This window comes from Dichomitus squalens (genome assembly GCF_000275845.1).
Source record: "Dichomitus squalens LYAD-421 SS1 unplaced genomic scaffold DICSQscaffold_59, whole genome shotgun sequence".
In the NCBI taxonomy this organism is placed as follows: Eukaryota; Fungi; Basidiomycota; class Agaricomycetes; order Polyporales; family Polyporaceae; genus Dichomitus; species Dichomitus squalens.
The window spans coordinates 55,606-78,898 of record NW_006766941.1 but is presented as its reverse complement, the minus strand read 5'-3'; the positions used below and the strand labels follow the sequence as shown (position 1 = coordinate 78,898).

Sequence of the window (23,293 nt, the reverse complement as noted above, 5' to 3'; positions counted from 1 at the left end):
GGGAGAGGAGGGTGGGGGACGCGCGACATGGAAGACCACCGACGCTGGCGCTACCGTGGCGCATCAGCGCGCAATTTTTGATGATCAAAGTGCCCAATTGGTATTGTGGCGCTTGATGCGAGAATTTATGGTTTGCGCGAGGAGGACCCGCCATTCGTGCTCCCTCCCCTCCCTCGCTGCGCTCGGGGGGGCCCCCGAGCCGGGAGCACTCAGGCGGGCACTCTAAAGCCTCGTTCGCGCGATAAATACAGACGGCCTCCCCTCTTGGGGGAGGAGGAGTTGTGAGCAAAGCCTAACCCAAACCCAAGCCCAAACCCGAACCGAACCCAAACCCGAACCCTAACCGAACCCTAACCGAAACTCTAACCGACGCGTATCACTAAGACCGCGTGGGTTGGGAGGTTTGATACCTCCCTGGCCCGATATCCCAGAGGTTTGCAAACCTCGTTGTAGTCTCTACCGAGAATAACGTCAACCGTGCAGTCGTGTACAATGGAACGGAGGAAGAAGAGCAGTACAGACAGGTGTATCCCGCGTCACATCCTTGTCGAGCGACCCACGCGTCTCGCACATGGCAGAGACAAAAGACAATCATAGCCGAGCCGCCGTACAGTACTGTTGCAAGCGCCTGGTGCTGACGCGCATCACATCGTATTGTTTGCGTAGTGGACACGCCCCAACCTTCCATGCAACTGATCAACAATACTCAGCAACAGGCAGAAGGTGGTTACTCTTGTGAACCTTTTATCATATGAGGCGGGCATACATATCATAACCCTGAGGCGTCTCCACTCCAAGTGGGGCCCACCCCACTGCCTACGACCAGTGCTGGAGAATCAAGTGCGCTCATGCTCGCTCGAGTATATATGCTAAAGGAAGAATACTCGGGCCCTAGGACACCCAAACCTACCTACCCTCATGCGTGACCCACGTAGTAAGTCGTAACTGCAGCATGGGGTAAGTCATTGCCGTCTTTGAACAACATTCGATGCATACTCACTTGATAGAACGGTACTAGGTCCGTGATCAGCATCTTCTCTCGTAGGTGTCTTATACCGATACTTACTTGCTGGAGTTCGTACGGCTTACCGACTGTTCGCAGACCTGTGTTACGGCATCGCCAGAGTAGTTTACGATTTCGCAATCGGACTTGTCCGATGTCTATTCTTCAGTGAGCTAGCGCCATTCGCTCTCATGTCTTCCTCTCGCACCTATTAACCACGTCCTCAGACATCGTCGAGCCCATAGTACTCGTCTTTGCTGGCCTAGCGTATGGGCTATGTCTGGGTCTGGCCTTCATCATCCAGTCTCCAATCAAGGCCGCCCAGGATCGGTGGGCCCTACGGCAGAGCCCGAGGACGGTGAGAAAGTGGCGGGACGCAGGAGCTCCATCTCGCTTTCGTCATATTTCTGGATACCAGCACCTCGGCCCCACCTTCACTATACCCTCTCCGTAATCGACTCGGGATTGCGATTCATATACCCGAAATGGCAGTTGCATTGTACTCTACACTGATACCGTTCGTTTCTTTTCCTTCCTTGATCCGCAGCAGTAGCGCCAACGTGAAGAAGAGCTCGCTAGAGCTACCTATGCTACAATCCGTGTACCCTGTCTCTAGCAAATACATATCTCACGAAGATACTTTCGAAGCATTATCCAGCCCTTCTCCACTCAGGCTGGAGTCTTTTTTGGCTACCGCCTGACCGGCCTTTTCCTTCTGCTTCTTCTCAACCCAGGCAGGCGCCTCCATAACCGCAGCATAGGGCCGAACCTTGTACGCCATCAGGTATCCCTGCAGCGTCGCCATCGAGAACGTGCGCGGAGGAATGATTGCAGCGAAACGCTCTGCGAGGGCCTCCGCCTTCTCCGGAGACAATTGATATGTACGCGTTGCGTGTGTCATTCCAACATATACGCTCTTCACGCTTTCAGGCATCGCTGAAGACTGAGGATCGGCGGCGGCAGCGCGAGCTGGGGAGGCCGAACGTGAGTTGTACCCCGAGTCCTTTTCGTTGATCTTCTCATCGGCCTCCTCAGCAGGAGCGTCCGCAGAAGACGTATAGAACCGCTTGAAGAGCTCCTTCGCCTGATACTCGCTCGCAAGGTTGAACTCGATGTGCAGATCCAGCCTCCCAGGCCGCAGCAGTGCAGGGTCGAGCGCCGAGTAGTCGTTCGTAGTCGCGAACAGTATCCGGCCTTCCTGAGCAGCGATGCCGTCCAGCGCATTGAGCAGCCCGCTGAGGGTGACGCCATTGAACAACGTGTCCCGTGTGCTCTTGTTTCCCTTGGAGCCGTCCTCCCTCGGGCTGCCCTCGGCAGCGGAGGCGGGACCGCCCTGCGCCTCGGGATCGGAGATGTCGCGCTTCATCCCGCGCGTGAACGCGGCGTCGATATCCTCGATGAGAACGATACACGACTTCGGCAGGTGCGCGATGAGCGACTTGAGGCTGTTGTCGTCCAGGGCCATCACCGTCAGCGAGAGGATGTAGATGTCCAGCCCGAGCTCGCCCGCGATACTGTGGATCAGAGATGTCTTTCCCGCGCCCGGCGCGCCATAGAGCAGGTATCCCCGGCGGAACGGGATGCCTGTGCAGAGAAAGGAAGGAAAAGGGCGATTAGGTTAAGATAAGGGTGGCACTCGTATCTATACGCAGAGGGCACGCACCTCGGTCGGCGTACCACTTCCTGCTGCTGAGGAAGTCCTTGGCGTCGTCTAGGATGAGCTCTAGGACGCCCGGGTCGAGGATGACAGAAGACGTCGGACGCTTCTCCTGGGTGGCGACCCGCTTCCACCGGTCGGATCTGTGACATCGCGTTCCAAGGTTCGCGACTTGAGCGGCTGACTCGTGCGGCGGCAGCTGAAGCACTCACGTTTCTGCCACATAGACGTTGATCAGGTGCTCGCTCGCAGCCTTGTACTCCTTGCGCGCTTCCATCAGGAGCTCGCGCAGAAGGCGCGAATTGCGTGTGAGCATCCTGCCGAGCCTCTCACGTCAGTCGAGCCCACCACCACAAGATGTCTGCAAGGGCTGGTGCGTACTGGACCTCTAGTCTGACTTTGGGCCTATGCCAGCCGCCCTCATTCTCGCGGTTCCGACTGACAGTCACGTAACGTCTGCGGTACCAAAACGAGTACGTCCGCGAGAGCGAGGGAAGGAACGACACCTGGTCCTCCCCGTCTTCAACCTCTCCGAGATCGTCCGCGCGTGCGTCGTCGAGCCCGAAGAAATAAGTGCTGACTTCAATGCTGCGCGCGGTCTGGAAGACTTTCCGCCGCGACAGCCAATACATCAACCAATCTGCGCGTAGGCCACGATAGTCAGAATACCGGCTACAAGATCCGCAGAGAACAGTAGACGTACCAGCGGCGTCGTCATCCCAATCAAGGGAGACAGTAACCCAGAAGTAGTCTACGATCCCCTCCCAAACTCTCGTAAAGCTCCTGCGGCAAGTTTCGAGGAACGCGCCGATGAGGAGCAGCTTCGCCCAGTCGCGAAACGCCGACATCGAGAAGATCATCATGATCATCTGCGGCAGCGTCATCGCGGCGGCGGTAGGGGCCATTGGCAGCTGGTAGTAGGAGGTGCTCTGGGCTGAAGCCGCTGTTGCACCGGACGCCGTCGGGTGGTCCGCAGCCGCGTTCGCGCCTCCGGACTGGAAGACGGCGAGTACAGTTTGCAGCACCTGTGCTGCGTCCATGGTTTACGGGAAGACACGGACGGCGCGCGTCGGAGAGCTGAGTGCGCGAAAGGTACAGCAAGAGGTGGTACAGAGCCGCGGCGGCTCAGTGGCCTGAACCTGTTGATGGCGAAAGTGGGTGCGCGACGCAGTACTTATACTCTGATGCTCACCTCCAACCTCCGCACATCAGTCATATCTCTCGCACCCGCTCGCCTGGCGCAAGCGATCCTAGTCATCGTGATGTCGTTGTCTATCAGTGCCGCGAGGAGCACAGGTACCCTCTCGGGACCGCACCACCTCGCCTTGATCCTACATAGATTCCCGTCATCCTGCAGGACAATGCATAGTTAGTCTGACCATCGAAGATGGCGCTTTCCGTGCTCTCCAGGCGGAAGGGCGTGTTCAAACATGCACAGCCAGGCTGGGGCCACTGTACTAAGTAGTAGTATCACGGACAATTTGAAAGGCCGATGGATGCGAGGTGTACGCGTGTTATCCCACGTTAGTCGTATACCGTGCTCAGCCCTAGCTTAGAGCTCGAAAGTCTCATTTACATAGGACGGACTGCGTGTGTAACGTCGTGCGAAAGCCTGATTTGCACCGGGGGCATTGGACTATAGGACCACGTGTCCCATCGTAGGGGTATCGCGATCCGAGCCACGTTAAGACAAAGACAGTGCCTCGCCGCGTCCCACATTTGTCTCACACCAGCCGCACACTGCACATTGAATAAAATCAGCATATAACACGGCTTTATCAAACCTCCCAAAGGGGATTACGAAGGGATGCCCAACTAGGTGATTATCCTACAGTGTCTCTGATTACGATGTGGTGGGACACGATGTGCCACAGGTCGGTGCCCCCGGTGTTGGATACCAAGACAGCACTTCCTACGTATCCGGTCCACGACTGCAATCAAACGTCAGTAAGTATCGGCTAGAACATATTGAGGTTCGCCTTCCGGGTGCCCGGGACGAAGAAGCGGTCTAGAGAAGAGGTGTCGTAGGCTCGGTTGGTAGGTGCGAGCTTGGATAGTCCTCCAGATCCGCTTGGAGACATAAATGCATGTCGCATCTCTGCAGTCGGCCGACCGGACCATGGCGAGGAGAAGCTCGAAGCAGAGAACTTCCTCCTCCTTCGCGACCAGCGTTCTCCACGATAGCCTCAGCTATTCTGGTGTGCATCGCTGAGAGAGCGGACACGGGTGATAACAGGGATAACGAACGTGTGCGATTGCGTCTGGGGCTATCTGAGTGACACAGGCAGAAGCGAGACGTGCGCGGATTGGGCGCGAGTATACCATCGGATGACTGGCTATCGTATGTGTGTATGTATGTACTCGTAATTGTAGTTGGTGATCAGCGAGAGACGAGTGGCGGTTTGAGGGAGCAACGAACGACGACAGCAAAACAGGGCACTCGAACGGTAGTACTGTGTATACACCCTTTTGCGGCGCGGCAAGACCCGAGGACCAGCAGAGGTGCTACGAGAGTGGTAGTAGCGCGAGATGGGAAAGCGATGAGAGACCTGAGCAAGCAAGTGTTAAATTGGCAGGGCAGAGGAATGGGTAACGATACAGTACACTCCAATGATCGTGACGCTGAGCGAAGCGTGGAAGCATAGGGGGATAACGAGTGCGAGTAGGTGAGCAGCACCTATGTGACCCAAGACCAGAAGAGGAACGAGAATGACGAGACACAATCAAGACATGGGGCATGGATGTTCGTGTGTAAAGCTAGAGAAGGTGTCGCAGTGGCCAGCCCCTACGGCATCTAAGCGGCAACCACGGCAGACGTCGACGTCGACGCCTACGCAGCACGGTGCACGGGAATGAGGGAAGGCGTCACGATGTGTGCCACAGACATCCGCGCGCCGCGGTTCGTGAGTGGACTGGCGGGGACAGAAGGCCCTGGCGCAGATAAGGTGGACCACGAATAAAGCCGCGGGGTCACGGAAGGCGGAGGGGACGGGGAGGCGAACGAGGGCGTCGCCTGCACGATCTGCGCAGGGGGAGTCGCTGGGCGTGCGGGTGGAGACGCCACTGAGACACGCACGATAGTCGCAGGCTCGGGGGAGGGAGAACGCGGCTCGTCCTGAGGGGGCCAGTCAAGGTACGTCGGCACGCGTTCGCGCGTAGGACGCGTCTCGAGCTGGGCCCCGCGCTGCTCCTGCCCGGGTTCGCGGCCGGAGTTCGTCCTTTCCAGGAGCGAGAGGAGGTACGCGACGCGTTCCTCAGCAGGAAGACCGCGTCCCGCGTCGATCTCCGCGTCGAGGGCCGAGTTGCGCGCGAGAGGCAGGTCGAGGGCGCGCATGATCCTCGCCCTTGTTTCCTCCAGATTCTGGAAGTTAACCCTCATCGTGGCCCGCAGGTCATCGCTGTCAATGTCTGAGACGGCCTCCGTGGGGGTGCCGCGTCCGCTGGACGAGGCCTCGCTGGAGGAGCTGACGTCGATCGGCTCGGCAAGTGGTTCGGTGCGATCGGCTGGGAGCTGGATGCGGTCCGCGGGGTCAATGAAGGCCTCGTAGACGGCATCGTCGTTCTCAAAGAACTCGTCTGAATCAGGGTCGAACGCGTTCCAGTACGTCCACTTTTCGACCGCCGGGTGTTGGGGCTCGGGCTCGACGCGCACAACGGGCTGACGAGGAGCAGAGAAGAGAGGGCGGCCCATGTCTGAGTGATCTTGAAGGGGAAGATGGTGATACAGAAGAGTATTAGGGTGCTGAGTGCAGCTTTTGAGGGGGTATGAGAGCGAAGGGGTATGCGGAGGTGCAAAGACGTGGACGCGCTAGGACAGCAGTTGCAGGAATGGTCCGTCCAGCGTTGGACGACCACCGTCCTCCACATCCGGTTTAGGGCAGGTCCGTGCGTCAGCACCGCCACCTCCGCGAAATCAGGCACATGGTCTGCCGCACTCATCCGCCAGGGAGTTAGAACGGCCGCGAATGGCGTCGGCAACTCCTCCAACCACCTGTTGCAGCGGCCTAGACACTGTGGTCAGGCTGGTGAGCGACGCGAACAACATTAATCGCCCGCAGCCATATGCATTTCTGGAATCTGGCGCGAGGAGGAAACTCGATTGTACCGACCAATCTTCAGATACCCATCGTATGTACTGAACTCGTGGCCGAGAGCATACCCTTGCCGAGGGGCGAAAGCGTAAAGTCTAAGGCATGCGTTCAACGCGCGGCGCCCTCGGTGCCTAAAGACAAACAATACACATCGATCACACAGTGTCTCAGGCGCACCAAGCAATCTGAACTTCCAAGATTGCCTCAGTTTGCAGGGAGATTTACATGATCGGAACCCTCCATCTTCCCCACCTTTGTTCCGCCACTGTGAAGAGCATCGCGGGGACCATCTCCGCCACTAACGCCGCAGCTCGGACGTGATGGAGCTGGCCATACCCCATGGACCATCGCGCTCCCCGTCACAGACAGCAGTGAAGCTATAATACAAGTCTGTAAGTGGGCTATCGTAAGATACATGTACATGTCAGGATCGTCAGGTCGTCATCACGGCGCCCCATATGCAACGATCCGTGCACCCAACCACAAACCCGACACGCAGCCACTATAGCGTGTAGCGATACCCGCTCCACTCGTCGCCCTTGTCGCGCTTCGCATCCGTGACGCTCGCGTACGTCCCGTTCTTCGCGAGCTCCGTCCGGCCGTCGTTGACGCCCTTGATGATCTCGTCGCGCTCGCCCCGCTCGCGCTTTGCGTTCTCCCGCCGCAGGCAGAGGTGGTAGACGATAGCCATGACGAGCCCGATCGCGATGTACATCAGCACAATCCCGTGTCCGAGCCTGTACCACGGCGCGTCGCGGGCGCGGTACTGGTTACGTGCCCAGTCAATACCCAGATAAGAATCGAGAAAGCGATAGACGGGGGAGAGGGAAGAGGTACGTACGACGTTGGACGAGACGGCCCCGTTAATGTTCCCAAAAGAGATGACCATGGCGATCGTCACGCTACGCTTGTACGAGCCCTCGACGTTGTTCGACACCCACGCGATGATGTTCGGGATGCTGGGATAGATCCCGCACGCGGCGAGGTACACAGCGACGTACGACAGCGTCGCGTTGCGCGACGCGATGAGAATAATGTAGCCCACCAGTCCAATGGACAACGAGAACCTGCGATGCCGGTCTCAATTAGCCAAGGCGATCGGGGTGAGGAAAGTGGACGAGTACATGGTGAGGTACCCCCGGTTGCCGTACTTGTCCGCGTAGAATCCGATCACGCAAGTGAGGATACACGCCACGGCGTAGACCGGCACGCTCAGCAGGTTGGCAGGCGTCGCCTTGAACCCAAGCTGGTTGATGATGCTGGGCAGGAAGAGCGAGAACGCGTACAGCGGCCCGTCAGCGCCCATATACAGCAGCACTATCAGAACACAATTGCTTCATTTTCAGTATGCGTCACCACTCTCGAAGGCAAAACCATCACCCACTCCCAATCCAAGTCTTGTAATCCAGAACACTCTTCCAGATGTAGTGCCACCTGAGGCTCTCGCCCGCCGCGCTAAACTGGTCGTCGGACTGCAGCCGGCGCACGACGACGGTGCGCTCCGCTTCGGTTAGGAACTTCGCCGTGTCAGGGAAGTCCTGTATGATGAAGAACGACATCGCGCCCGCGACTACTGTGACAAGGCCCTCGATGATGAAGATCCATGCCCACGCTGGTTTGCCCGCGATGCCGTCCATGTTCGAGATCGCCGCCTGCGGTCATGATCCCGAAGATGACACATTGCGCGACGGCGGCGGGGGCATAGAGCAAGGCCGTCCGATCCAGTTGTTCGAGTCGAGAGCGTTACGAGGTACGCGAGAATTCACCGTTCGAGGCACGCGAAGTCGCGAAGGCACGGAGGGGAGGCCCGATGAATGTACGGTTGGAAGGGGACGAAGGAGAGGATGCTTGGTCAGCGACCTTTTCCCGTCGGCCCCGAACGGACGTAGCCATTTTGAATGGGACATACCGCAAGAAGGCCACCGAACGCGCCGGAGACCGTGGCGGCAGAGAAGAATAGAGCGGCGCGGATGCCGAACTCAGACCGCTTGTACCAACTGCATGAGCGCGTATTATTAGCTCTGTATCCGTGTCGGAGAAGTGGAAACGCAAGAACAGTGCGGGAAGGAGAGTTATCGCGGAGATGCTGAGAATTGGGGTGTGAAGTCCGCATAGAACTTTTGCCAATGGGTGCGGAGGTTCAGGCCCAAATCGTAGCCGTCGCTGTTCCTGGCTTCACGGACGTTTCGTAACATTACGAGACGCGCGCGGGCCCCATGTTCCGACGCATTTGTCTCGAGCGTGGCAAAAAGTGGCCAATGTAGGCTTAGGTGTGCACCGTGCCATTTGGACGTATGTCCCTGGTGCTCGAGTGCGCTGCACATGGCTCGAGGAGTCCAAAGCAAATGAATACCCACCACGAGAGATAGTAGTTCACGCCTGGGAACAGACCGGCTTCGAACATGCCGAGCAGCCATCGCATTCCTAGATGCAGAGAAGAGAAGGTCAGACGGATATGATGATCAACGCGGAAGATGCTCGGGATGGAAGACATACATACCTAGTAGGCCGCCGTAATTATGTACCAGACCTTGTACTGTCTGTCAAGCAGCGCATACAATGAGTACATACATCGCTCAGAGCTCGCAAAGGACGTACCATCATGATGCCCCACAAGAACATGAGCAGTGAAAGCCATATTGACGGGCGCAGACGTTTCAGGAAGACGTTTGACGGCACCTTTGGATACACATGTTAGGCAAACAGCGGAAAGGCACGGCGTGCGGAGAGCTCACACACCTCAAATATCGCGTACGAGAAGAAGAATATCGTGAGCGCGATCAAGTACTGCTGATCTGTAATGTGCAAATCCGCCTCCATGTGATACAGCTGCGCGTACCTCTGCCGTGAGCACACTCCCCTTGCAGCCCAAACGCGATGGACCGAGACGTACCTTAGCATTTCCGATACTCGTGCGGTCCAAGAAGCTCAGCAGATACAGGAACGACAGCCACGGCACCAAGTACCAGTCTAGCTTCCGTAGAAGCTTCTTTTCGTCCACCCCGCTCACATCGACGTGCGCGTTGTACACGTCTGTGTGCAACGCCGCATCGCCCTCCTTTGCCGAGGCACGTTCGACCTCGGAAATGCGACTCTTTTCGTTCGAATAGGTTGATGCGGCGGGAGAGCTGCTGCTCTGCGCAGGGATCGCCTTCTCTGGATCGCGGTCGGTCATGGTGAGAGACAGACGGGTGTTTTGAAGTCGTGTTCAGCGTAAATCGTTCCGTGATTGTGTAGACACAAGCCCGGGTGGAGATAGTCCTGGAGTAGCGATAGAGAAACGCGGCGACGGGAGGTACGGGGAGGAGGGGAGAGACGAAGGACGCGTCGCAGAAACGTTGTGCCCGTCCGCCGACTTATAGTCGCGTTTATCATGTTAGCCTGTCCGGTTATTCTAGGGCCTGGGGAGGAGCGATGATGCAGGGATGAGCGCGTGCCAAACATGCTAATTGCACTGAGCGACCAGTCATGCCGCGGAAAAGCAGATAGCCGGCAGGCCCCCCCTGCCGAGCGCGTTAGAGAACGGTGGTCATGGGTTCGCTCGCAGAGATGATGGAGATGGGGGATTCTGACCGGGAACGCTCGCACTCACACGCCTCCGCAATTGCTGGCATGGACGTCACCGATTCTTCTGCTCCAGGTTTGCACCGCAGCTGGTCGAGTGGCAGGAGTGAGAAAACTCTGCGATGCGCAGAATCCAGACGGTTTCGAGCTGGTAGAGCAGGCAAGTACATACATAGTTGCAGGGAAAGACAGGAAGTTGTGGCGGTGATCTGGCGGCTCCCCCACCGGCAAGGCGATCCTGAACGATTTTGCCGCATTCCGGGGTAGAGCGGGGTATGTGATCACAATCTACAAGTTCTCATTTGACAGAGCTTGCGGCCCGAGCTCCTTAACGGTTTGACCGCCATTATCGACGTCGATCCTCATCTCACGCAAACTCGGGAGTATATTTTTAATGCGGCCGACCTGCCACTCAACATCGTTGTATCGACGAAGCCGACGACGACAGCGCATCGGTCGCCTCCACATGGACAAGTGTGCTAGACGTTAGAGGATAAAGGCAGATCCTTCAACTTGGGTTCGAAGCCCATACGATAGTCCGTCTTAATCCTCCTTAGCTGCCAGCCTTTTCCTGTCCCATTCCTTCCGCCATACCAGGTACTGCGCTTCGGTACCAGCATCCGACCAGACCGACCAGCCGTCCCGCAGACGGAACCATGTGCTCAGGGGGTTCGTAAGGAGCGCGGTCCGGAAACGGCCTAGAGGAGAGTTTGGGAAGCGGACGGGGACGAACTCGGTGAGGAGGTAGTAGAATGTACCGAACGTGACGCCGATGCTGAAGCCATAGAGCACTTGCTTGGGGGTGTGGTATGAGAGGTAGTATCTAGGATAAGGGAAGCATGGCGAACTGGCTGAGTTGGGGCTGAGGACATGGAGAAGGCTGGGACGCACCTAGAGTATGCCACTCCTACGGACCATGAGGTGATGAACGTGAAAAGGAAGATATCGCGCGCCCAGTTGAGCACCTTGGAGCCGGTGGGCACGAAGCGGTGACGTAGCGAGAAGTGGAGGATGAGGAAGCTGAGGAAGTATCCCATCCACTGGCTGTGCGAAGACGGAAAACCGTAGCCATCGCCCAAGTCATCTGCAGGATAGGTAGGGCTTAGGAGAGCATAGCCAGCGACGCGAGTGCACTCACGGTTTGGACGCTCTTCCCGGACTATGTGTTTCAACGCCCAGTTAAAAGCCTCACAGAGCATTTGTCCCGCCCACATCTCCAAGAATACGAGTTCGCGCGTCCACACTGTCAAGACGGCATAAGCCGGCTACGATGCAGCACAGCGAAGCTCAGTCTTGGGCGTAAGCCCGGATGGCGCAGAGGACTCACATTCAGCAAAATGGGGCTCAGCGTCAGTAAAGCCAGTATATACGACGTCGTCGAAGAGTCATCGTCTGGTCACGTCACTATCAATGGCATGATTGGGTGTGTGTCGGGTATGCAGCGGCTGAAGATACTTACACAACACGTAGGTCAAGTCTAGCGCTGCCCGAGAGGTCATATCGTTCGTCGACGCCCCTGACAGGGCGTTTCGTGGGCACTATAGCGTGAACGTGATATAAACGATCTCAGTAGGTGTTGCGGCGAGTGCGAGTATTTAAGCAAGTAGATGTAGATGTCAGAGTGAGTGCATAGAGTGGAAGGTAACGACGCTGCAATAGCACGTTGAAGAGGTTTTATTGCGGTGAATATGGCACATCCATTTTTTTTACTGTAGAAGGCACTATAGCTGAGTGGTAAAGGTGATCGGTCGTAATCAAAAATGTGTCCGTGGCGCGGTAGGTTCGAACCCTGTTTGTGTCTATGGTTGCAGTTCGAAAATGTGATTTTTGAATCCAAAACAGCCAGAACGGGTCCTATCATGAACGCTACCATGAAGGTTTTAACTCACAGTATGTAGCCGTGGCGTGCCATGGTCAAGGTGTCCGTGCATCTCCCGACATAGTCTTCACGGTAGGCAGAATGAATCATCGCGTTAGACCCCATGTACACGCACCCTGCTGAGCAAAGATGAATCTTGAGAACCGGGCTGAACATGACATAAGTACCCATGCGCACCACTTGCAGACCGTCCTGAGATTATGACTATTATTCAACAAGGCTTAGTAAACGCTGCGCTCCTACTTAGGACAATATTGTCGATGAGCCTCGTCTTCCCTACCCATATTGCCCCACTCAGAATCACAGGCCGTCCGCCAACGTCTGCCTCCCAATCAGCCCGAGACGTGCCATCCGGGAGCACATCGAACGACTCCGGGTCGTTCATGTCGACGTAGTCCAGGCGTATGTCCGCCGAGTCCCCAAGCTTGCGTTGCGTCTCCTCGATCACAGCCACCGCACGCGCGACGCAGTCCGCCTTCGACGCATTCGCCTCCCACCCAGACTGTGCAGCCTGCAGTGCGGCGTACAGCGCAGGCGCCGCATGTTCGCGCTCGTGAGGGGACAGGTAGGCGTTCCGCGACGAGAGCGCCAGGGAGGTGCTTGGGTCGCTGTATGTCAAAATGGGGGTCAGAGGTGGGCAATGGTACGCGTGCGAAGAACGCACCGGGCTGTCGGCACGATGAAGAGGTTCTGCGGCTCCGGGTGTGAGAGCAGAAGGTCGCGCGTGAGCCGGCGAAGCAGAAGGGCCTGCTGGATGTCCTTCTGCCCAAAGTACGTACGCGTCGGCTGCGCGCACAGATGCGTTGGTCAGATCCCATCGCCACACACTCGATGATGCAGCCCTACCTCGATGACGTTGAAGAGCTTGGTGACGACGGTCGCGACGCCGCGGAAGAAGTTGGGGCGCGTCCTGCCTTCCATCTGGTGCCCGTAGCCTTTGACCTCGACGAACGTGCCCTTCTGCTCCGCTACGCTCTGGGTGATGCCGCTGGGGTACATCTCGCTCACCGTCGGCACAAAGACGGCGGACGCGGAGCGCGGCCCGGAGGGCGTATCCACGGAGATCGCGGTGAGCAGTTCCAGGTCTCGAGGGAGGGTACGGGGGTACGTCGCGAGGTCTTCATGGGGCGCGAACTGGGCTGGGTTCACAAATATGGACATGACTGTCAGGTCGTTCTCTGCGAGAGAGCGACGTACTGTACAAGGCATCGAGGTTTGGTCAGTGCTTTGTCGGGATGCCGAGGACTGCGCTGTACGCACCGAGAGACAGATGCCCCTCATGCAACGCGCCCATCGTCGCGACGAATCCGACACTCTTCTTCTCATCAAACGCCTTCCTCCTCCACACCCTATACGAGGCGACTGTCGGAAAGAGCGGGATGGGGGATGGCGGGAGTCCGGTGGTCATGTTGCGGCAAAAGAGTGCAAGTGCGGGGCTAGGACGTCGAGCGATTGAACCGAAGAGACCGAGCCGCGCCAGAGCACGCATCGACGCAGACCGACAGGAGACCAGAAGGAGCAGGGCGGGTGGAATGAAGATCTGGTGAAGATGCCATGGTGGATGTCGGACGAGGATGAAAAGCTAGATCCGGGTGAGATCCGCCCCTCGACCGACACCGCGCGCGCGACACACGTGATATCATGTGCATCCTCCCGTCGCGCGTGCCTGAGTTCGCTCCAAAGCTAGCCACAACGTCGACACAGCGAGGTGTTTGCAGCCATGCATGCGCAATCTACACCATTTACTACACAATAGGCCCAAATTAACCCCGTCTCTTGTCCCAACGTCCGATGCTCTCCGCCAACAGCCAAGAACACCCTGCTTGTCCAGCTGCGCCTTCCTCCCTCATGTATACAACCGAAATTGTGTCTTCCGCGTCTACGTGGGGAGCGCGGAGTGAAGGATGCGCTTTGAGAGGATCGTCCGGTATGTAGGTTACTGGGGATGTCGGGACGGCGTGCGCAGTGACGGACACGAAGCTAGGCGAGGCGACGTTCGGTGATCTGCTGGGCATCTTGTTAAGTTTCACTCTACACGGAATGCAGAAGAAGCCGTACAGGATGGTCTCAACAACTTGACTCAAGAATTCCGAAGTGATCAAGCCGGTCCATCCGATGACGGTGAGGTCGCCGACCTGAGATGGGTCCGGAGGCGCATAAACCGAAATATATGGATCGCAGCGGTCACCCGCTGATAACCTGGCTGCATGTCAGCCGTTGGTATATGGAGCACCAGCGAATGCGAGCTGACCTCTGGGAACCCAGTGCCGCCATCCCGACCCATTCAAACATTTCCGACACTGACTCTTCCCAGTCTTCTAATGGATCCTCGTCGTTCTCTTGTAACATCAATGTATCGGCCGTCACGTTCGGTATATACGTGTTTGTTCGCTTCATAATGTTCGCATGAAGCTTCTGGGATACACCACCGGCATGGATCGTGCTGTCTGTACAACGAAGGCGTGTGAGTATAGCTCGAAATCGACTTACAGGATGCTATATGCGCGAGGTCACGCCTTCATCTCAAACTGTGTAGCTTGAATCCATGCCGTGTGCATACACACAATCGGACCGCCCATTCTGCGGACGTGATACGTACCCGCATCTTTGATGGAATAGGTGATTTTCCAGGGGCCTCTGTGCTCATCCCATCGCCGCAGAGCCTCGGCTTCCTTGATGCCGTACGTCGGCCAACGTTTGAAGGCTCCGAACTGCGTTCTTTTGTTCACGCATATGCGAATCACTGTATGCGTAATAGGAGCCGTCAGTGCTCCGTGCCAGCTGGATACTCAGTTCCCTACCGCGCGTGTCGCAGCATTCCTTCCATGGGAGCGGCTCACCCACGATTCCGAGAGTCTCGTAAGTCTGCTTGCCCACTACCAGCGTAAGGATGCCTCTCGGATCCAAACACCAGACGTCGCCGTCATCATCGGTAGAGGCTCCCAGTGCTGAGACCTTGCTTGAAAAAGAGAGAGTTGGTAAGCGTGCTGTAATTCCCTGAGGCAGCGGCAGTCTCAGTATAGCACCCTAGGTACAAGATGCGTGGGAATTGTGCTGTAGCACCCGTCCTGCATCCTCAAGCAAATGTCTGCACAGACGTAGTCTGGGATCATCCGGCGTTGTCAGAATTCCCCCTCAAAGACATCTGGGACTTGCCAGGGTGCTCTGCCGATACACAACAGAGTATATTTGGTAGAGCCTAGGGCGAGAATTCTTGGGCTATCTGACGTTCGCTCGAGATACAGATGCGAGTATTCTGAGTGAAGTGGAGCGTGTGGATATTTGCTTTGAGCGAGTGCGTGTCAAATATACTGGTACGGTGGTATCCCGGATGCCATGAGCGCTAAACCTACCACCCATCGCGCAGGCATCCCGCGGTGCGCGTGTAGCACTGAAGGGGGAGGATCCTGAACACTACTTTCCATCATGGGAACTCACGGCATAAACAAGTCTCTCTCAGGACACAAATTATTCTGCAGCAGCGTTCTCTCGAGGTCAAGTGGAGCACGATCTCGAGCGATCTCAACTCCACTTCGAGCCTCGGTTTTGTGGCCCAGGCTGTGGCAAATATACTCTAACATCGCGAAAGGATCGTGGCAAGAGAGTACCTTTCTTGTGCGTACGGCTTAGCGAACTCCAAAAAGTCCGACAGAGAGGACGCGCACGTCTGATAGGTGAAGTCCAAGCCTCTCAAGGCGTCCTCGAGCCCCGAGTTCGAGGGGAATAATACGTCAATCTACGCGAACCGAAAAATTTGGGTCAGCTTCTAGCCACCGAACTCATTGTTTGTGAAGCACCTTCCTGCTGCGTGAACGGACGAGATGACGCGATGGAGTGGATCCTGGATGTACCTGTTCCGCTGGTGACTAGCGTCCGTTTTTCTTCCAGCGGAGCCATACTCTGAGAAAGGTCGTGGTAGGGAGCAGATGATGGACGGCAGGCTGAAGGCCAAACCATATCGAGCCGTCCGGCTTGACCGGGTTCGGGTTGAGCGCCAACCGGGATACGTTTCCTGTTGCCGGGTGGTGCTCGTGGGTACATGGCAGAAATGTTTCGGGCTATTCTGCCGGCCGATATGGCAGATATGGCAATTGCCATGGTCGGCAGAAACTGGCAAATATTTAAGCGCCTCCGTGGAGAGACATCGAGTCTGGAGTTAGTTCCTCTTGACATACATTCATCAGAGTGCCTTAGGGAGTACCTGAAAACGTTGTCAGCTTACCAGTAAGCCTCAGATGAGGCTTCAAAGCTTTCTGAAGGGGTGTAGTGCATGACGAGCGGCGTAGGCTGCTCCTCATTGTTCTAGCGCCGGTCACACTTTCACCAAAGAACAAGGTGAGAGCAATCAGCATCGTCCTGAGCCCACAGAACGCAGTGCTGTGGAAGCCGTCACATACTAGTACTTTTACAGGGCTTTTGTATGAATAGCCAGGCATCAGAAGCCCGCGGGAACCACCCCTAAGACCATTTTCTGGTATGAGCGCTGAATATATCTGCCAGTATTTGCCAGTGCAGGCCCGCTGGCAGAACGGCAATTGCCACTGGCAGAATGGCAGGGGCGAATGGCAGCATTCTGCCTCGTACACTACGAATCGTGGGGGACCTTGCGCTGACTGCAGCCTGCGATGCCTGTCTTCCGCTGTCACTCTCCTACCATTCAACTCTACCGATATTTGACATGAGACGTATCGCACCAGTTTCACGTGGCACATGCCGTCCATGCACTCAGGGAAGCCCAAGGATAGCAGCGGCGATGGGTTACTATCCCTCAAGGGGTTTTGCAAAACCCCAAGCTCTCCCTCCCCTCCTAATGCATGGCTCTGATATCTCAAACACATAATACTACACCCATTTTGATATCATCTGTCAACTTTTTTGGAGCCAAATGAGCTGGAGGACGCCTTTGCGAGCAGGAGACATTTAGTTACACCTCCAAGCGAGTTGACGCCCAACTTGATATACAGATCTCTCTTTGTCTCTCACTGAGAAAGCTCAAATATCTTTCTGTATGAATTTATGGGTGCATTTTGGATACTGAAATCATCCCCGATAGCTCCAAAGATAGGTAGACATCCTAGGGAAGCCGTTTCTTGCAGGCGCTTATGGGTTTTGCAAAACCCCTTTCACGTAGGTGCTCGGAACATGGCATCCCCATAGCTCGCGTTCAGCTCCACAGAATCTTACGAAAATTGGAGGACATATGATAGATATCAGTCTCAACAATGCCTGAAGTTTGTGGGATACATAGACCACTAAGTATATACCCAAAGCCGGTGTCGCATCAATCACCTATACTCAATCTATTGTTACGATGAGGAGCTTATGAGGTGAGAGAAGCAATGACGTATAAATGGTGAGGAAGCAGTCAAATGTGTGGAGGTAGTGAACATGGGGTGCCTTCTCGGACCTTGTTCCCTGCTCACCGAAGTCAGAGGCACCAGTCTAGACGCCTGGGCCTGCGGAGGACCGTGGTCAAGCGGCCTCCAGCGTGCTCTCGATGGCGCCGGATACTGCTCAGGATGGCCCGTTTCTGCCTAGCGTACGCCACTACAGGTCTTCAGACCAGGTTGCGCAATTAGGCATCTGTAAACAGCCTTGTCTCTTGCCTTGCCTTTGGTGGGCTTCTTCTCCATTCGTGGACAATTTTGTTCTCACCGCGATCCTTCCCAGTCTGCTGTTCCTTACTCGCTGAGGAGCGGACGTCGAATTTAGCTCTACGATTGGTCGCCAAGAGGCTCGTATGAGCTCATCCGAGCCGGAGATGGACTGGACGAACCGACGTCTATCCTTGTGCGATCAGTGTAATCCCTGGCAAGGGGCTTGCGGCGTACCGCACTCGAACCTTGTGTCAGGTCAGCCGTGGCCGTCGCAGGACCTCCGCATGGCCATGTGCTCGCGCATATAAGAGTTTCCTTGGAGCCCTTCCCGATCACTCCTTACCCCAGGTGCGTCTATCCTCCCCAATTCGACAGTATTCATCAGCTCATCTTCAGCATAACAGACCATAAACCGACCATGTCTGTCCCTCGAGGAACGACCTCTGCCCTCCCGAACCCACACAGGGCGCTTTCCTGTTACGACATCCTATGCATGATCTTCGACCATTTCGAGCGAGAAGATCCCTGGTACGACCACGACACTTCTATTGGCGACGCGAACTCTTGGTTCGCTCGACAGGCGGATGCCCTCCGCAAACGTACCCTCGGACGATGTGCACTCGTGTGCAAGGCCTTCTCCGACCCAGCCCTCGCCATTCTGTGGAGGAACATCGACAATTTGTCGCCTTTCCTGTCTGTTGCGCAGTCTTCCCTGCGATCCATCCCTGGGTCAGCCTTGCAGGTGCGTTCGGCATCGGCCGCTCATTACGTTCTTGTTTTGACATGGCTTCTTGATACTCGATAGGTCGTCCACCTCGCCGAAGCAGGCACGCGCGTTTCGCACTATGCGCGACACATACGCGCTGTCTACGGTCTCGGAACGACGCTGCAGGCGTCTGCACAGAATTTGTCACTTTTGCAAACTGGCACGGCGTCAGCGCCTCTCCTCCCGCAACTTCAACGTTTACGTTGGGTGCAGGTCGTACCATCTGGAGACGAGCTTTTGCAATTCCTCTCTCCTTCGGTCCATAGCCTCCATATCATCTTTCGCAAGGCGCCGACGTGGAGCGAGTGTGTCTCCTTGCGTGGCCAACCCTCGGAGTACGAGGTCTACATACGTACGCTGCTCAAGGAGGTAGCCTCGAGGGTCCCGCAGCTACGCTATATTCGTCTTAGCACCACTGGCGACATCCACGAGTCCTGGCTTGAGCCTCTTTGTTCCCTCAGGTACCTTGACACCGCCGACCTGCTCGAGCGCATTTACTGTGATGTAACGACGTCACCGCTATTACGTCCGCTTGGCTCGCTTCAGGGCCTGCGACACCTGAAACTTCGCCTGCCTGCGGGATTACCGCAAGACATGGAGCGCGAGGCTTTCCCTGCGCTGGAGAGCCTTGTGCTAGACGCTATGTTTGCGCCTCTCCGGACTGTCTCAGCGTTCCTCTCCGGGGTTACGTCTCGGCATTTGTCCTCCCTGCTCATACACGGCTGCGAGTGCGACACCACCACCGTCTCCTCGACCCTATACGAGGTATGCGACGTCGTGCGCGCACGCTTTGCTCCTTCTCTTCGGACGCTCGAGCTGGCGTTCCGGGGAGTCGGCCCCGTCGTAACTCACAACCAGCCCCTCATCCAGACCATCGAACCGCTGCTAGACTTGCACGACCTGAACGACGTCTCAATCTCGATCGCCCCAGAAATCGCGATCGTTCCCGCAACCGAGCACGATCTCGGCAGGATGGCCGAAGCGTGGCCGAAGGCGACCCGTCTGCACCTCTCCTACCTCCCCTCGGCCGCGTCGCCCTCGCTGAAGGACATCGCGGGGTTCGCACAGCGCTGTGTGGGCTTGACGGACCTCGTCCTTCCCGGGATCGACGCGTCCGCGTCTGCGTGCGATGTCAAGTCGGAGACGGAGCTGTCGTCACTCGCAGCAAAGTACCAACAGGGAAAGGCGGCGCCGCACAAGCTGCGCTCGCTGTGCCTGTCGGACAGCGGGTGGAACTCGCAGATCCCGGACCCGATGCTGCTTGCCAAGTTCTTGGACGCGCTGTTCCCGGAGGTCGAGTGGAAGTGCCCGCCGCTCGCGTCGGACCACTGGCGGGAGACCATCCAGGAGGTGCTGAACTTGCGCATCATGCGGATGGTGCGGGAGAGAGGTTCGTTCATCCGTGCTTGAGGCTGCCTTCGTGGGTATGCTGACGCGCTTCGGTTGCGTAGCGTGATGCCCGTTCCGAGCCTTGCAGCAGCTGATTGTATAGTCCCAACATCGAGCGCTTTCGCGAGACTTAGCCTATCCTCCTTATAATCATCGTACGCCCACTTATCAACCAGATCTGTCTATGTGCTCCTAGCACTAAGTGCATGTATGTGTAAGACTGGCGAAGAGCAACGAGCAGCGCTACCAAGTTTAAGATTCATCATAGAAACCGCTGTTCAGGGGCGCTCACCTGACCACGGATATTGAGCCCGTGGATGGACGATTCCGTCGATGGGCTTGCTTGTCGCTACCCTAGGAACCGCCAGTTTGGTATGGAGCTCGCAGTGTCCGTTTCTCGTCACGTCATAACCCAGACGGTCGTCATCTGGCCATCATGAAGCGCCGATGCACATCAACGCCACTATGCGGCTGAAACCGACGGTCGTGGAGGATCTGAACCATAACAAGTTCACGGAACAAGGCCGTAGCATGTGGCTGGCCGTACAAAAGGAGCTTGCACTGATGTCTACTCACCATACCCCTTCACTGCAGCTACAGTTCTTCTTGAACCCCCTGACGTTGTTCGGAAATGTCGCTCGGCCCGACCCTCGCACTTGCCAACCAAGACGTCCTCTACACCGTCTTTGAGCATTTCGTCGCTTCAGAGACGGCGTGGTACGACTTTGATATCATGACCCGTAGGGTCAAGTCTGTCGACGATCCAGAGGAGATCGTCCGAAGACGAACGCTGGCGAGCTGTGCTCGGGTTTGTCGAGCATTCCTCTTCCCCGCGATGACCATCCTGTGGCGGGATCTCGACAGCCTTGAGCCCTTGAATGCATTGGTACAACACCGCGCTTCGCAAGTAGGTCGCATATGCTCTGATATTTTAGGCGACGCTAAGGCAGAGTTTCTTATCTAGGTTACGGAGTCAATGTGCCTGCCATGGCTGCCAACCTACGCTCAATACTCACGATGGGTGCGCGCAGTGCGCAATTCCTGGACAGCACCATCTCCACTACCTTCCTGCGCATCGGCCGATGTTGGACAGCCACCACTTTCACTCTCGCGCCTCGTACGATTACGCTGGGTGCAGAAGGTGCCGGGCACAATGGACCTCCTCCAGCTCCTATCTCCTGCACTGCATTCCTTACACATAGTATTTCGTGGCGCCCCCGCCTGGGACCATCACCGACGCTGCGAGTATCAAACCTTCGTCGAGACGCTGTTGCTGCGAGCCGCCGAATCCGCGCCCTGTCTCACTTACCTGCGCATTACCAGAGGGAACGGGATCCTTGAGGATTGGCTGCGTCCGGTGTGCCGCTTCTCCCGGGTCCAGGTCCTAGACATTCTAGAGCCAGCTTACGACGCGGTCACGACGTCCGACCTCCTCCCCCGACTGGGCGCGATGGAGAGCTTGAGGTCCCTCAAGCTCCGCTTGCCCGCCGCCGTCGGACACGCATTCGACAATGGAACTCAGAGCTTCACTGCGCTCAGGGTCCTCGATCTGGGGAGCAGGTTCGCGTCGTTGCATGACGCCATAAAGATGCTTCGCCTGGTCTCTTCCCCGTATCTCGAATCGGTCCACGTTGACGGCTGCGAGTGTGAGACCGGGCTCCTTTCCGCAGGCCTGCACGACTTGTGCACCGTCCTGGACGCCAGGTTCGCCCCAACCCTCCGCACCATCTCCCTCTCGATCACCCCGATCGGCTCGCCTATCGCCTTCGAGCAACCCTTGGTGAAGTATCTGATTCCCCTCCTCCGGATACGTCACCTCGCCGACGTCCGTCTCCACCTGGCTTCCAAGAACGTCTCAGTCGTGGTATCGGTATCCGACTTTGTCACAATTGCGGAGTCGTGGCCCCATCTCGAGCATCTCGAGCTCAGTTACGTCCCCTCAGGAAAGGCACCTTCGTTACGGGCGCTCATACCCCTTGCACGACTTTGTCCCTTCCTAACCCATGTTCAACTGCCCCGGATCGATGCACGCGATGTTGAGATGGCTTCGATTCCTTCTCACCGTTCCCTCATGTCTTTCTCCATCTCCGACGGTGGTTGGGATAGTCTGATTCCAGATCCTCAAGGGGTCGCTTATTTCTTGAGGAAATTGTTCCCCAACGCAGAACTAGGCCGACCACATCTCGCATCCGAGCAATGGTGTCGGACGGTGAAAGAGTTCAGAGATTCTCGGGCTAGGAAGGATCGTGGTAATGATCTGGTCTATTGCTGGACATCGCTTGTGGTTCTGGAGGTTGGTCATTCCCCATGTAATTGAGAAGACCCCGTCTAGTATAATTAATAGGGGTAGTCAAAGATGGCGGTTCGGTGGACGATTCGAGGGAACGATTCGGGAGACGATTCGAGAGGGGGGGGGAATCCGCGATTCTGGCAGAATCGCGTCGAATCGCCGGTGCGAGTCTGGAGGAGCACCGCCCACCCGAATCGCGATTCTCTGCACTCCAATATTCCCTCAGCCCGACTTCGGATAAGCCCTCTTAAACTAGGTTATATGTCGAAATTTTATTGGGGGGTGTCTTAGCACGTCTTACGAGCGACCATGGCCCTACTGCAAGCTTGCCGCTTCTCTACTTTTATCAGAATTGCTGGTCTACAGATTCCCTCCACCTTGAAATGTCCGATCAGACCGAAAACCCTACTTTCAGAAAGTCTGGCCGTCTCACTTGGCAACCTTCTGCTGGCTCTGGCACGAAGACCGGGAATCAAGTGCGCCGTGTGTCTTGTTGATGAAATATATATATTTTCTCTGAGGTCCCAAGAGCTGTAACGAAGCATAGTAGGGGGAAGAGCAACGCGGCACACGGAGAGAAACCATCGCGCGAGGATGCATGGATTACCTGATTTTGATATCACAGACGCCCGAAGGCCTGACCGACTCAAGTATTTACCCTAGTGGAATCGACCCGTAGAAACGTGGGGTGGTCAAAGTGCACACACGGATCCAGGACGATTCCCTTCGACAGAATCGCTGCAGAATCGCTCGACGAACCGTCCTCCGAACCGCCATCTTTGACTACCCCTAATGTACTCCGATAACATGGCGAGACGTGAAACGTCGACATGGTTCTCAAACGAACATGGCCCACAGAAATTTGGTGGTGGCCTAAAAATATATATGAGTCGGCCCAGGTTCGAACTGAGGACCTTCTGTGTGTTAGACAGATGCGATAACCAACTACGCCACCGACCCAGTTATTAACATGAACAGAAAATTTATCATACAACTGTCTTGACTCAGTCGCACTGAGCCAACCATCGAGGTTTACAACATTAGATTCGGTCTCCGG

The 23,293-nt window shown here is 56.4% G+C and overlaps 8 protein-coding genes, 1 non-coding gene and 1 pseudogene across 10 annotated transcripts; 3 read left to right on the top strand and 7 right to left on the bottom strand.

The window, feature by feature from the left end:
* Positions 1 to 1,631: 1,631 nt before the first annotated feature.
* On the bottom strand, positions 1,632 to 3,544 carry DICSQDRAFT_69964 (P-loop containing nucleoside triphosphate hydrolase protein; the record flags this gene model as incomplete). The annotated part of the gene is made up of 5 exons (XM_007369981.1): positions 1,632 to 2,587; positions 2,667 to 2,803; positions 2,873 to 2,977; positions 3,042 to 3,300; positions 3,364 to 3,544. The coding sequence occupies 5 exons, from the start codon at positions 3,542 to 3,544 to the stop codon at positions 1,632 to 1,634; spliced, it is 1,638 nt and encodes a 545-aa protein (XP_007370043.1).
* Positions 3,545 to 4,895: 1,351 nt separating this feature from the next.
* Positions 4,896 to 6,447, bottom strand: DICSQDRAFT_183332 (uncharacterized protein). Its single transcript, XM_007369980.1, has one exon. The coding sequence runs from the start codon at positions 6,349 to 6,351 to the stop codon at positions 5,491 to 5,493; it is 861 nt and encodes a 286-aa protein (XP_007370042.1). The 5' UTR covers positions 6,352 to 6,447; the 3' UTR covers positions 4,896 to 5,490.
* Positions 6,448 to 7,152: 705 nt separating this feature from the next.
* DICSQDRAFT_92549 (MFS general substrate transporter) lies at positions 7,153 to 10,043 on the bottom strand. Its single transcript, XM_007369979.1, has 10 exons — positions 9,645 to 10,043; positions 9,491 to 9,580; positions 9,350 to 9,430; positions 9,252 to 9,291; positions 9,109 to 9,175; positions 8,661 to 8,748; positions 8,136 to 8,403; positions 7,876 to 8,068; positions 7,593 to 7,818; positions 7,153 to 7,517 (listed from the first exon to the last, which is right to left on the bottom strand). Exons 1-10 carry the CDS (start codon positions 9,924 to 9,926, stop codon positions 7,254 to 7,256), a joined length of 1,599 nt encoding a protein of 532 aa, XP_007370041.1. The 5' UTR covers positions 9,927 to 10,043; the 3' UTR covers positions 7,153 to 7,253.
* An 815-nt stretch (positions 10,044 to 10,858) lies between these two features.
* On the bottom strand, positions 10,859 to 11,814 carry DICSQDRAFT_69911 (PAP2-domain-containing protein; the record flags this gene model as incomplete). Its single annotated transcript, XM_007369978.1, has 5 exons — positions 10,859 to 11,138; positions 11,207 to 11,399; positions 11,454 to 11,580; positions 11,643 to 11,707; positions 11,775 to 11,814. 5 exons carry the CDS (start codon positions 11,812 to 11,814, stop codon positions 10,859 to 10,861), a joined length of 705 nt encoding a protein of 234 aa, XP_007370040.1.
* Positions 11,815 to 12,032: 218 nt separating this feature from the next.
* On the top strand, positions 12,033 to 12,116 carry DICSQDRAFT_t176 (annotated as a pseudogene). Its single transcript has one exon. The product of its transcript is annotated as a tRNA-OTHER (tRNA).
* A 6-nt stretch (positions 12,117 to 12,122) lies between these two features.
* Positions 12,123 to 13,713, bottom strand: DICSQDRAFT_157481 (Pantoate-beta-alanine ligase). Its single transcript, XM_007369977.1, has 5 exons — positions 13,455 to 13,713; positions 13,041 to 13,390; positions 12,859 to 12,980; positions 12,372 to 12,802; positions 12,123 to 12,313 (listed from the first exon to the last, which is right to left on the bottom strand). Exons 1-4 carry the CDS (start codon positions 13,681 to 13,683, stop codon positions 12,406 to 12,408), a joined length of 1,098 nt encoding a protein of 365 aa, XP_007370039.1. The 5' UTR covers positions 13,684 to 13,713; the 3' UTR covers positions 12,123 to 12,313; positions 12,372 to 12,405.
* Positions 13,714 to 13,957: 244 nt separating this feature from the next.
* DICSQDRAFT_149928 (uncharacterized protein) lies at positions 13,958 to 14,629 on the bottom strand (the record flags this gene model as incomplete). The annotated part of the gene is made up of 4 exons (XM_007369976.1): positions 13,958 to 14,198; positions 14,253 to 14,393; positions 14,446 to 14,585; positions 14,624 to 14,629. The coding sequence occupies 4 exons, from the start codon at positions 14,627 to 14,629 to the stop codon at positions 13,958 to 13,960; spliced, it is 528 nt and encodes a 175-aa protein (XP_007370038.1).
* Positions 14,630 to 18,209: 3,580 nt separating this feature from the next.
* On the top strand, positions 18,210 to 19,967 carry DICSQDRAFT_174160 (uncharacterized protein; the record flags this gene model as incomplete). The annotated part of the gene is made up of 2 exons (XM_007369975.1): positions 18,210 to 18,533; positions 18,597 to 19,967. 2 exons carry the CDS (start codon positions 18,210 to 18,212, stop codon positions 19,965 to 19,967), a joined length of 1,695 nt encoding a protein of 564 aa, XP_007370037.1.
* Positions 19,968 to 20,499: 532 nt separating this feature from the next.
* DICSQDRAFT_183328 (uncharacterized protein) lies at positions 20,500 to 22,263 on the top strand (the record flags this gene model as incomplete). Its single annotated transcript, XM_007369974.1, has 4 exons — positions 20,500 to 20,853; positions 20,911 to 20,924; positions 20,978 to 21,087; positions 21,149 to 22,263. Exons 1-4 carry the CDS (start codon positions 20,578 to 20,580, stop codon positions 22,261 to 22,263), a joined length of 1,515 nt encoding a protein of 504 aa, XP_007370036.1. The 5' UTR covers positions 20,500 to 20,577.
* An 859-nt stretch (positions 22,264 to 23,122) lies between these two features.
* Positions 23,123 to 23,196, bottom strand: DICSQDRAFT_t172. Its single transcript has one exon. It is a non-coding gene; the product is annotated as a tRNA-Val (tRNA).
* Positions 23,197 to 23,293: the final 97 nt, after the last annotated feature.